At 45.7% G+C, this 13,483-nt stretch overlaps 1 protein-coding gene across 1 annotated transcript; it reads left to right on the top strand.

The window, feature by feature from the left end:
- The first annotated feature begins 3,901 nt into the window (after positions 1-3,901).
- Positions 3,902-13,043, top strand: LOC147268500 (uncharacterized). The gene is made up of 6 exons (XM_086200124.1): positions 3,902-4,190; positions 6,797-7,020; positions 7,450-7,552; positions 7,869-7,964; positions 8,044-8,558; positions 11,618-13,043. The coding sequence occupies exons 1-6, from the start codon at positions 4,149-4,151 to the stop codon at positions 13,041-13,043; spliced, it is 2,406 nt and encodes an 801-aa protein (XP_086056250.1). The 5' UTR covers positions 3,902-4,148.
- Positions 13,044-13,483: the final 440 nt, after the last annotated feature.

Genomic DNA, 13,483 nt, shown 5'->3' with positions numbered 1-13,483 from the left:
AAGTAAAAATCTAAAACTTGTTGTCAAACAGTTGTTTATCAGTCCAGCAGTAGTTATAATGTTTCTCTCTTGGTGGGAGACTCTTCAGCTATCAACTCCGGAGACAAACATTGCTCTTTACTGCTTCCTGCTCAAATGAGCAATTCAGCACCGACCTGTTAATTTTTTTAATTAAAACGTCAAGAGTCTCTCGCCATCATTTATGTAGTGTTCATGGTAAATTTAACAAAATGGAAGAATTAACAAACGAAGGCTGTATACTGAAGTATTCGGGATGCACAATGATATTGGCACAGGTATTGGCAAATATTGCTTCTTTTTTTTTTTACTTATTAGCCTACGTTTACGCTACTCTCGTCTTCTCTGCTCATTTATTTATGGAAATATATGATTTATGGGCTTTTCTTAATGTTTTGGATTTTTTTTAAAAAAGGTACTATTCAAATTCAGCTTTTCTAATGTTTTTAAGTACATTATGTACAAAATGTGATTATAAACTTATTTTTATACAGGAAATATGGGCATCAGTTAATAATGACCTAAGGCAAATATAGGTGAGTACTGAGTATTAACCCTTTCTGTCCTCAGTAACACCTAACTATGGCGTTCATGGATGTTTCGTCATTACAGGTACAAATTGATATCAGTCTAATAAATGAGTAACTTTCACCATCTTAATGCTGTTTGTTTAATGCCAACTACAGTTCCCAATATCAGTAATAGTATTAGTAATAATCAATGTTATCAAATGCAGCACTAACATCTAATTACACAGTTACAGAGACAAGGCCATTTGTAACTCTGATCAATGCTGTGCAATGTAAACTAATAAAAACAAATCAGCGATGGGTTGGAATCAAATTAAATAAATGAACATATGAGTAATAGAGCAGTTTCAATAATTTCCTCACGCTTCCTGCCAGGAGCCTGTTTTGCTGCTCTAAATTGTCCAAAATGACTTGTCCTTGTCATCCTCACCCCACAGCAGAAGGGGTCTGTAGAAAGAATAATTCGGTGTCATACCCATAATGCACTTAGGGAATAACGAACTCAGGAAAAGATGCATAGAGTAAAAATTCTTGTGGTATCAGTAGAGGACACAAAAGGAGCCCAGCACTTGCTGCTCATGGCTGTTTCGTTCTGAGTACAACCAAGAGGCATCGTGGGAGTGTCTATCTATGCGAAACCCCAACGCCACGCATGATGCGTTTGCTAGTATCCACCCCCCTCCCTAAATATGCAATGAGGTGGATCCTCGCAGAGCTTTACTCTCTGTTTACTCTTTAATCGATCTGAACACAAGCCAATAAAACCCAGTGAGTGTATCAGCTTCTCACTTTGCTCATCTGAATTCAGCCTGCAGGAAAAATTGCCGCTTTGAGAATTGGATTTTGAAAAATAAGTCTGAAATGTCCCTCCATCCCCACTGAGATTTAACACCCCAGTATTGTGTGCCTCAGTGGCGAGTCATCTGATGTTAGCCGCCTCAGTTTTTTTTGTTTTTGTTTTTATTTCAAAGGCTGGTGGATGTTACAAATCCCTGCATGAACGGTCTCCTCATATAGAATCTTCTTGTGGTTTCTCAGCAACAGCAAGTGTGCTTTCCATTTTTAGACACAGGAAGGTCTGTGTGTCTCAGCTGAAGCTCTACGGTGTGTGCGTGCGTAACTCTTACACATTCTCTCTCTCTCTCTCTCTCTCTCGCCGCCTCCATACTTCAGCTCAGAAATGGCAGTGACAGGCATCCAGATGCACCCGTCATTATCATCTTCAAGGCACAGATGTAATGATGGCTAACGTTTGCGCCGCTGCCTCAATATCACAGACACTCTGCACCATGGTGGCTCTCCTAGCAGATTCAGCTCCTCGCATCTCAAGAAGAAAATTAAGTGTATTAACAAAGCATCTCACACACACACACACACACACACACACACACACACATGCACACATATTTGGCAGATACACTGGTAACCATAACAACTAAACAGTCAAGACTGTGAGAGTGAATCAGAGTTGTTAAATACATGTTAATGTGTGGTTCAGCAGAGCAGAGGAGAAACTCACAAATGACTGTTTTCCAACTGAGTCCATAATTACCTCCACCAAGGAGGGCATGTTTTCGGCAGCGTTTGTCTGTCAGCATGATTACGCAAAAACCGAAGGAAGAAGCACTTGGTCCATCACCACGAGGGGGCAACAGGAATGACGTTTTTTGGTTTGGTTTTTTTTGGCTTTTTGCATTTATTTTATTTCTAAATCAATCTCAGATTTGGACTGAAACACCTGATGAGCTTGGCGAGGGGTCACTGTGAACACTGTGTGTTTTGGTTCCCTTGGTGGCAAGCCGTGGCCGGGCGGCCATTTTCGATATTTCCCCACAGAGCAGGAAAATGTTGAACTTCACACGCTTTCAATGCCTGAAGACATCTGCATGCTGAGTTGTCGGCTGTCTGTGCAGAATGAATCAAAGTCGCCACCTTGTGTTCTCAGGATGCGAGCCTGATAAACAAAAATCTCTTGATTTTCATCAAAATTCCACCGTTGTCTTCATGTTATGCACAGTGATGATATTACACGTGGAATACGTGTACTCTCCGGGGTACACCAGAAATATCTGTAGTCTCTCAAAATCCTCCATCCATAATAAAGTATTGTTTTATGTTTTTCTCACCTACAGTCTGTGAAGGCACCTACTCTTCCTCTGATTGGATCGCAGTCCACATGCCTAACTGGGCACCAAGTACGAGCCAATCAGAGTGCAGAGTATAGCTGAGGGTGGGTCTTTTGCTGGCTGCAGTGAGTCCAGTTCCTCCTGGGTCAGGAAAAACAAGTCCCTCTAGCACCTGATATGTTACCTAACTTGTTCTGATTTGGATAAATGGTTGAAACAACCTCAACTCATGCCCATGGGAGCAATGGAAACTGTCAGAGGACAAAGGACAGCAGCTGAAGACTGTGTGCCCGCAGTCAAACCGCCTGTTCTTGGGAGATGTGTATGAAAATATCATGAAATGGTTATGAACCTGGATAAAGAACAACATCTGTTGTTAAGACTGCTATCACTCTCATGTGCTTAAATGTGGCAAAATGCAACATCCTATGAGAGTTGGTCATCCGTGGAGGTGGAGGGGTACACGCCAGGTAGGAGGGTATACAGGACTTACAAAGACCCGCATACAGACAAACAACGCCACTGAAAACATCCGCATCCATAAACAGCACATGCTTTATTAGGTCACATCACACACTCTGCATGCTATAGAGTGAAGGCTCCGCTCATTAGCGACTGCTCTAATTCCTACAAACCACAGGGTGCTGCTTTGCTTAATGACTTTAACATTCCAAGGCTTTACATCATTTTCCAGCACATGAAGAAAACAACTTGTGGGCCAGTGTGTATCCAGTGTAAACATCTGCTTGACTGTAAAACCTGTTTCCTCAGGTCTGTTTAGACTCGGGTCCCTCCAGAGTTAGTCTCTCTGTGCCTTTTTAAATGATTTACACGTTAGACTCACGTAGATGGAAACAGAAGACATCTAGTAGAAACAACATCTCCCAGCATGCCTTGAGCAGCTGGAGGATCCTCCTGGATGTACAGCTAGAAGATGGACGGTGTGTTTCCTCTGGTACTGCGTTTATCGCTGCAGTACAGGCTGCCTCCTGCACATGTCGGGGCTCCTCTTACAAGCTCCAGTCAGAGAGGATGACATCCAGAGGGAGACCATGCCAGCATCAACGTCTGATTGGCTGATGACCCTCAAAAGCAACCAATCAGACTCCATCCTCACGGTGTGACTGCGTGTTTCCCTCTCTGATTCTGTACGCACCATATAGAACCTGCACATCATTTTCTGTCTGCAGTGCTGCATGCATGCCTCCTTGTGTGTGCGTGCATGATGCTGAGCTCTGGAGCTGTGAAGGAGGGGGAGGGGAAAAGACAGAGACGCTGAAGAAATAAATGAAAACAGAGAGAAAGGGATATATAGAAGAGGGAAAGGGAGGAGGCGACAGATGCTGAGGAGAGAGTGATTGAGAGAGGCACACTGAGGAGAGATAGACGGAGAGAGGGAGGAGGATCTGCTGGAGGAGGCAGAAGAGTTGATTTTTCACAGGAACCAAGGTAGCTGTCCTCTGTCGCTGTCACGATGGGCTGCTGGCTCTCTGGACCGTGGATGGGCGACCAAACAGTGAGTGACCAAACACACATGTGAATATTATACATGATGATATGTGTGTGTGTGTGTGTGTGTGTGTGTGTGTGTGTGTGTGTGTGTGTGTGTGTATGTATGTGTGTGTTATTAGTTTCCTTTGAAGTAATGGGAAAATCTCTCATTCATGTTTGTGTGCGTGGATGCAAAATTGTTAATTTTTTCTGCTGTGTGTTTGTGTGCATGTGAATGTGTGTGTGTGTGTGCTTATAATAAACATAATTTGTTCAAGCTTGAATCAAATGTAATCAGCTTTTATAAATCGATTGTGTTTTCACATGTTTGATTTTCTTCTTTTGCTGAGGACTCAATGTTCTGCTGCCGTGTTTCTACGCACAGGTGCCATTTTGTGCTTCTCAGCTCATGCTGTGTGTATACGAGTGTGTGTGTGTGTGTGTGTATGAGTGTGTGTATGTGTGTGTGTGTGTGTATGAGTGTGTGTATGTGTGTGTATATATGCAAGTGTGTGTTTATTGAACGTAACGGAGGGTGACTCATGGTTGTGATGTACTAGAGTTAAAAATACTGTTCATGCATCTAATTCGATGGTTGCTGAACTGTGTGTGTGTGTGTGCGTGTGTGTGTGTGTGTGTGTGTGTGTGTGTGCATGTGTATGTGTGAAGCAAGATGAGGGTTTTGCTGACCTGAAGGACTTAACCCTTTAGTCCAAGATAGGATGTCCACATTCTTCTCATTTCTTTTACACCACCAAAATTCATCTCTTTGGCTGTCTAAGAGCAGAACATCCACCATGTACCTGCAGGCAGAGCTGGGTGACCCAGTTGCATAATGTCGACTAAGTTTCACTAGCACTGAAAAAAAAGCAACGAAAATGGCAGCACGCAGACTAAAATTTAATACAAGAGCACATTGTTATCTCAAAATATCTGGCCAGATTCAGTCTGCTGTTTCCTTTCAACTGTCAAATTCTGCATGTCTGAGGTATCCTCTCTGTCACTGCCTGTTTTGGACTCTGGATGCCACATATCCCATGATGCAACCGTGCACGGCATCTTATTATTCAACCCTCTCCACTTGGTAAACAGCCCTTCCTTTAAATAACACATCTCCAGTTTACAATGAGTGGTGTAGGAATCGGCCCTAAAATCTGAAAGTAACCTTGCTGAACATCTGTATAGTTCCTTGTCTCAAAGTGAACGAGATTTTTGAATTTTGTGTCTGTGGTTAACACAAGTTCAAGAACGTTCTGTCCTGCAGGAGAAGATACATCAGTGCACACCACACGTGTGAATTTCATGCATTTATGAGTGGTTAAAAATGGTGATTTCTAACAAGTGGCTTTTAAGATCAACACACTCATGGGTGCGCAGATGGGCGCGAGTACATATTTAAACATGGTGGGCGCCAAGTGAGAAAATGACAACCGCATCAGTCGGAAACTAGCCGTGACAACTGCGCTGCACAGTGTGTCGCAGCATAAGATGGGATCAATGTGTCCTCTTTCACTAGAAAGTCCATATCTTTTGTTCGTGCACTTTGTATGATACATGTTCGTGCTGAGTATTGAGGCTGTGCAACTGATGCAGTAGTACATTACATTATTGCTGTCCCAGCCCCGAGTTTCAATACCACATCGTAGCGCCGTATATCAGGATGGAATAATGTTGTGATGTACGTTGTGGTCGCTGTATTTCAGTGTGTTACTGTTCAGTGAGTGACACAAGAACTTCTGTGCTCTTTATCATAATGTTATGGTATTTGGTACTGTGAGGTCCTGGGCGAGGCGGCACGGTGGTGCAGTGGTCAGCACTGTTGCCTTATAGACAGAGGGTTCCGGGTTTGAGCCCAGGCTGGAGCACGGGGTCTTTCTGTGTGAGTCTCCATGTTCTCCCTGTTCCTGCTGGGTTCTCTCTGGTACTCCAGCTTCCTCCACAGTCCAAAGACATCAAGAGGGGACCAGGTTAATCCAGACTCTTAATTGACTGTAGGCATGGCTGTGAGAGCCAATGGTTGTCTGTCTCTATGTGTTGGCCCTGTGATGGACTGGTGACCTGTCCAGGGTGAACCCCGCCTCTCACCTGAAGGCTGCTGGGATAGGCTCCACCCCCCCACCCCCCCAACAGGATAAGATGCTCAGCCCTCCTGAATGACTTCCAAATTAATTGTTATACCAGCCTTCTAGTGTCAAATTATGCTTAAGAACACATGCAGAAACATCCCTCTACACTCAGACACTCACAGGTTCCACAGTAGGAACGGAAACACTGGTTTGGCCAGAGGTGTGTTCTAAATGATTCATCAATCACAATGGACTCAACATAAATTTTATATATATATATATATATATATATATATATATATATATATATATATATATATATATATATACACATACACACTCTGCAGTAGGGGTTAATGTCAGTGTTGTCAGATGCAGCTGTCGTTGCGCCAGCACTGTACCTGTCCTGCACCAAACGGTACACAGACCAAGTCAGGGGCCAGCTGGTGAAACATCTCACAGCTAAGAAGCTGGAAATTTGACTACAGCTCATGTTGATTTGTCTGTTTAATACACAAGCAGGCAGATGCTTGCTAACATCGCATCCATTTTCTGCTTGTGTCAGCTGAGTGGGCGGAGTCTAGCCCACCTGAGCCAACGGGATGCACTGAGGATCCTGGCGGCCAGTCAGCTTCCTGTCACCATGCAGATCAAGGGCCAGAGGGGGCGTGGTGCTGAGGCAGACAGGGGGACATGGGAGCCCCTCCCCCTCAATTTGAAGCACCTCAACTTGCCGCTCCCAATGATGGGGGCAGGGCTAAATGCTTCCAGCCCATCCTACCAGGACAGGTACGCTATCAGTTTTATTGCCCACATCTTGTCATCATGTGTGTCCTTTTCCCCCACTAATATTTATCATATTTGAAACAGTGTTTTCTTTACTTTCCGTCGTCCAGATTAAATCAATCAATCGCTGAGTGATTGACAGACGGGTTTAAATGCATCTGTAGATGACCTCAAGCCTCAGCGGGAAACAGAGTTCATGAACCTGCAGCTGCAGTCAGTAACTGAACTGGATCCAATATAGGGAACTCAAATTAATGAATGGCATAGACCTAGTCTTCATATTTTAAGTCAGACTTCAGGTGTACACATAGTAACTGTGCACATGATTAATGTGCAGGCTGCATGTAGGAGGCTATCAGGCTGTATTTATACTTTGTAAGATAAGAATGTTTTTGAAAGTGTCCCGATATTTGCTCTGGTTGCTTCTCTCAGACATTACTACAGCCATCTGTCTCTGCCACAAGACCACTGCGACCGAGGGCGGTACAGCTACCTGTCCAGCTCCCCGAGGGACACAGTGGACATTAGCCTCCAGGTGACGCTAAGCACCGTAACACACAGGGAGAATGTAATTTCATCCACGTTGATCCTGAAACTGAAGCCTGAAAGAAGACTGAAAGAAATAAGTGTTTATTTGAAGAGGAATCAACTCTGTCTGTAAATGTTCTCCATTCCTCCGGCCTGCTACGCTCCTGCAGAGTTCATAATAATAAATCCACAAATAGCATCAGTTAGTTACAGATGATATACAAGGGTTTTGACAGATTTGCCTCTGTATTCCTGACAGAAACACACCACCAAATCTTTGTCCTTTTCTCTTTGTTCATTGTTTCACATCTTTCATCATCCAGGATCCAGAACTGACCAACCATCGGCGGAAGGAACAGAACTGCCTGATGGGATGTTGCAATGTCAACTTAGAAGAGCCCAATGGCTTCCACAGTCAGGTACTGAGCTCCCACACACAGATTAATCATAAAAACCTGCAGTTTATGTAAATGGGACTTAGGTTGCCTGTTTTTGCAGACTGAGGATGAGGACTTCATGCTGGAGAAACCTCTTGGTTTTCTGCCCCTCCACCATGAGCTGGATAGTGGTCTGGGCTGGACGGATGGTTCCCTACATCAGGGAGATCTCTCGGGACTGGAGACTGAGGAAGGAGGCCTAGAAGACTGCCATTCACATGGGGCCCATGCCCCCGGGGGCTGCGGAGGCTTTGGAGGTGGTGGCTCTCCATCCTCTGAGTCCTTTATTTCCTCAGAGCTCAGTGACTCGGGCTTCTACAGTGTCAGCACTGGGGAGTTCAGGCACTTCCAGAGGCTGCTTGAGAAGCGAATGCGGCTGTATAACGCCAGGCTGCAACATCAGGGCGAAGCCTGCGAGAGGCGAGAGCGGCGTGACAGCTGCCCCATGAGCCACCGAGAGCTGTTGGAGGCCATTCCTGAGACTCTTACAATGCAGCCACAGTGTCAGCACCTGCAGATCGGGATGGAGGAGGATTCTGGGCCTGTCATGGACCTCCCACCCCGTGGACTTTTCAGGTAGGTGATGTTAGGAAAATCTCCCCTGTAAAATAGTTAGATGGCCAAATTTCATAAAAAAAGAATCTGGGTCTCACAAAGTTCTGGTTTACAGAAACAGGCCAGTTTCTGTTTCGCATTACACTGAACACACAAAATGGGCCAAACAAATATCCCTTTAGTCCTCCTTGGGAGGCTCTGTCGACCAAAGTAATTGATGCACATTTCCATGGCAACGACACTAGCTCGAAAAGCACGTACAGCGCAGCAGTAGCAGATCCCAGGATGGTGGTCAGTGTGCACAGACTGCAGTTACATGTGCTTGCAGTGCATAAAAATTACTGTTGTGATTAATAGCGAATGGGAAATAATACATCATTAATTTGAAAAGTTATTGTTGCACTCTTTTAAATGTCAGCAGAGCAATGCAGAGGCGCAGGGCTGCAGTCTGCGGACAGCTTCATTTTTCATGGGGTGGGAACTACGCCCGAGCCACACAGCCTGTAGCTGTACCTGATGGCTGAACTGCTGCAGCTCTCACGCCAGTCGTGTCAGCACAGTTTTCCTGCTAAAGCTCTGCCACTGCTGCGACTGAAGCACTGTCACTACTGCTACTGAAGCACTGTCACTACTGCTACTGAAGCACTGTCACTGCTGCTACTGAAGCACTGCTACTGCTGCTACTGAAGCACTGTCACTGCTACTACTGAAGCACTGTCACTGCTACTGCTGCTACTGAAGCACTGCTACTGCTGCTACTGAAGCAGTGTCCCTGCTGCTACTGAAGCACTTCTACTGCTGCTACTGAAGCACTGTCACTGCTGCTACTGAAGCACTGCTACTGCTGCTACTGAAGCACTGTCACTACTGCTACTGAAGCACTGTCACTGCTGCTACTGAAGCACTGTCACTACTGCTACTGAAGCACTGCTACTGCTGCTACTGAAGCACTGCTACTGCTGCTACTGAAGCACTGTCACTGCTACTGCTGCTACTGAAGCACTGTCACTGCTGCTACTGAAGCACTGCTACTGCTGCTACTGAAGCACTGTTACTACTGCTACTGAAGCACTGCTACTGCTGCTACTGAAGCACTGTCACTACTGCTACTGAAGCACTGCTACTGCTGCTACTGAAGCACTGCTACTGCTGCTACTGAAGCACTGTCACTGCTACTGCTGCTACTGAAGCACTGTCACTGCTGCTACTGAAGCACTGCTACTGCTGCTACTGAAGCACTGTTACTACTGCTACTGAAGCACTGCTACTGCTGCTACTGAAGCACTGTCACTGCTGCTACTGAAGCTCTGCTACTGCTGCTACTGAAGCAGTGTCCCTGCTGCTACTGAAGCACTTCTACTGCTGCTACTGAAGCACTGCCACTGCTACTGCTGCTACTAAAGCACTGCCACTGCTGCTACTGAAGCACTACTACTGCTGCCTCTGAAGCACAGCCACTGCTACTGCTGCTACTACAGCACTGCCACTGCTGCTACTGAGACTCTGGTACTGCTACTACTGAAGTACTGCCACTGCTGACCTTCCTACATTTAGTTTTTCGGTGTCATTTCCTTAAAAATGAAGTCTGAAAAGTGTGGCTTGCTGTTCCTGAGATAGAGAAAATACTGCCCTTCACCTGATGTTCTTAAAATATTTTTTTCTTTCCTTCGTGACTTATACAGACATTTGATGTCCTCATCATTTTCATGTCTATTTTTTGCTGAAAACTGCACCGATTCCCATGCAATGCTTGATATATTTTAGAGGGCAACGCAGAGGTGGAGTGAAATATCAATGCATGTTATAAATCTTGGAAAACAATCCTCTCGAGTGGTGGATGATTTATTGTCTGTGTACATACAGATTTTTCATTTCTGTGGAACTGGTGGCTGGTCCAGCCCTGGACTTAGTTTTTGAATGCAGCAGCGATCCACAACTATTACACCTTTAAAGACATGCAGGACTTGAAGTGTTGGAGTTGACCTCGGATCTCTCATTCAAGTTGAGATGATAAATGAGACTCAACGACGGATCATCTTACAGCCTCTTGCGGGTTTAATGCACAGATCAACCACCTCACATCTTACATACAGACAGAACCCTCCTTACAACTTGCATTCACATTTTATACCTTTTGTTGACGTCATTACTCATGTGTGTGTACGTGCTTCTCTTCAGCAAGGTGCATCCTGTTTGCCAGTAAAACTGGGGTACAGTTTTACTGGAACTTTCAGTCCTCCCGTCCTCATATGACCTGAACTTAAGACCTTGTATTAACAATACCCTGTTTACTTGGAGACCAGTATATCTTACATAAACTCACGCCCCTACAGAAGCAATGAGTTGCTGATGAGAAGTATAGTTTTGAGGTTTTGTGCAAATATTTGATATGGTTTCCTTTTTGTTAATCTAATTTTGTCGGACAAGATTCACTGGTGTGTGTCCCAGTGCACTTTCCAGAGCTTTTTCTCATTTTTGTTCAGCTCTCGGCAATGGAGGAATTAGGGGTGGTTGTAGTCAGGGGTCGCTTGATTGTAGATGATTGTACAAATTGAGATTATATTTGAATATGTTGCACAATTCTGCATTTCTCAACTTTGGGAAATCTTCAAACTTCACTTTTAAACCATATAATATTCTTGCATCTATTACTGAATCTAGAATTTTCTCTCCTTTTTCTCTCGGTGTATCATGTGTTCCTCTCGCTTTCTCTTTTATTTCTGTCCATCTGATCAGTTTCTTTTTTGGACAGTCCAATCTGGCTATTTGGCTCTCAAGGCAAACAGGTTGCAGGGTTCATGGCTGGTGGACCTTGAGATGCCTTATGGCTTAGTATCGATGCTGTGTTTGTCTATCTCCTCTCTTTGCCATCATCTGTTGCATCTATTTCTGTTCATATAGCACCACATCTTAGCAGAAATGATCTCTGCACACTTTTCAGGAAGAGCAGTTTAAGACCACAACAGAGACCCAAAAATTCTTCCACGAGTAGAAAACCTCAGAGCAGAACTTGACAAGATATGTCCCGTATATCATCAGCTTGTTTGTTTTTTTAACTTCACCACTGTTTGTATTTCCAGGGTGTCATCAGTCCAGTTTCATAAAGCAGATCGGCCCTGTCTGAACCGCCACAGCTCCAGCAGTGGGGCCCTTTTCAACCCTTCCCATGCCCATGCTGGAGTCCCACGAATGGCCCCTCCTGTCCTCTCCACCTGCAGTACCCCTTCCAGTCACCGGAGACCAATAATGCCCATGCAGCAGCACCATCAGTGCTCCAGCTCAATGGGGATGTTGAGGAGAAGCCGAACGCTGCACCACCGTCCTCCACCGCAAGAGTACCGCCGCCGGGCCAGCCACCCAGCTTCGCCCTCCTACTGCGCAGCAACTCTCCACCACTGTGGAGGTGTCACGCCACATAATGTCCTGCAGCCAGGCCTGCCTGAGGAAGGAGAACTAGTGACAGATGTGATGGCTTCCCACCCAACAGGCCTGGCCCTCGCAAACCAACAGCACCCTTCCACTCTGGGGCACATCAGGGGTTCTGGGGCTCATGAGCGATTCTATGACAACAGCATAAACAGCCAGCTCGCTCACCATGACTGGTGGCACTCACAACAAAGGAGCTTGATGCCTGATGCACTGATGACAGAAAGGGACAGAGAGGCTGAACGGGAATTGGAACAACAAAGGCAAATGCAAGAGGAGAAGGAGCTGGCGATGGAAGCACAGATTCAGGAGGAGCTAAACAGAGAGAGACAGCAGGAGCTGGAGAGGAATCAAGCCAGAGAGCAGCAGCACCTCCAGAGTCTGGTCCACCCCGCTCAGCCAGCAGACGTCAATGACACATGGCCCAAACAAGCCAGCCGTCAGTCACAGGGCATTGGGGGAAGCAGAGGCCTCTACAGCACTTTGGAGGGCCACTCAGGTTCAGGCCCTGCTGCTGGATGGGATGCACAGAGAGGACACATGACGGCAAAATCAAGTCCTAATCCCAGTTCTGGTCAGCAGCCAAAACTAAATTCCAGTTCCAAACCCAACACAACCTCACGGATGTCCAGGAATCAGCTCCTGAGAGATCGGGCGTCTCAGCTGGCAGATGAACGTAGTGGGATGAGCACAGATGAGGAGACCAACACCGACATGCTAATGGGCCGGTACTGGAGTCGAACAGAGAGGAGGGAACATTTTCTGTTGGCCCGTGAGCAGAGGCAGCAGCAGGTGAAAGGAGGGACGCTACGTGACGCCATCAGCAGGGGAGGAGCAATTGCAGCAGGAGCTTCTGTTGGAGACAGAGCTGTGCTGGACAGCAGAGGAGGTGGTACTTTTGCAGAAGGGCGGTGCAATACAGTCCTGGAGCTTAGTCAGAGAAAGCTAAGCCGTCTAAGGAGCAGGAAGATGTTGGATGATTGGACAACAGTAGAGGAGCTGCTGACTCATGGGACCAGGCTAGACAGCCAGGAGGACATGCTGTGTCCCAGCTCCCTGCTGACAGTCACCACTGTCTAACTGCATGGACACCTCGTCTAACTGTTACTCTTCGTATGAGTGTGAGTGTGTGTTGTTACACCAACAGCTCAACATTTTAGTTGATCCTCTTTTTCTCTGTTTGCTCCAGTCAGATGAGAGCAATGGGTATCAGTGTCATCTCTGCACATCCAGTACAGACATTAGTCCAAGATATATTTAGCCAATTTTAGCCAAAAAAACATGTGGATACAGACACCCCTCTCTTGAATAGCTGTGTTTTCAAGTGCAAATGATGCGTTTGATTTCTGCATCATGCCACCAAAATAACTGGCCAAATTATACATAATGCATTTTCCTAGCTAAGTGGGTGCATTCCATTACCTCAAACAAAATGTATTATCACACACACTGCGCTGTGGGTTATTACATTTCAGATTATTTCCATTTAACAAAACAACACTTGCTATCCAGTCTTCAGT

Source organism: Aulostomus chinensis, chromosome 3 (assembly GCF_037954235.1).
Source record: "Aulostomus chinensis isolate RoL2024-O1b breed Wild chromosome 3, RoL_Achi_v1.0, whole genome shotgun sequence".
Lineage (NCBI taxonomy): Eukaryota > Metazoa > Chordata > Actinopteri > Syngnathiformes > Aulostomidae > Aulostomus > Aulostomus chinensis.
The sequence above is the reverse complement of the archived record's forward strand: the minus strand, read 5'-3'. Positions and strand labels throughout refer to the sequence as shown.

What these genes read in the sequence shown, in the direction of transcription:
- LOC147268500 (XM_086200124.1), top strand. Translation starts at nt 4,149, where the DNA reads ATGGGCTGCTGGCTCTCTGGACCGTGGATGGGCGACCAAACA. An exon ending in CGTGGATGGGCGACCAAACA is followed by an intron (nt 4,191 to 6,796) that starts GTGAGTGACCAA and finishes TGCTTGTGTCAG; the next exon opens with CTGAGTGGGCGGAGTCTAGC. An exon ending in CAGTGGACATTAGCCTCCAG is followed by an intron (nt 7,553 to 7,868) that starts GTGACGCTAAGC and finishes TTCATCATCCAG; the next exon opens with GATCCAGAACTGACCAACCA.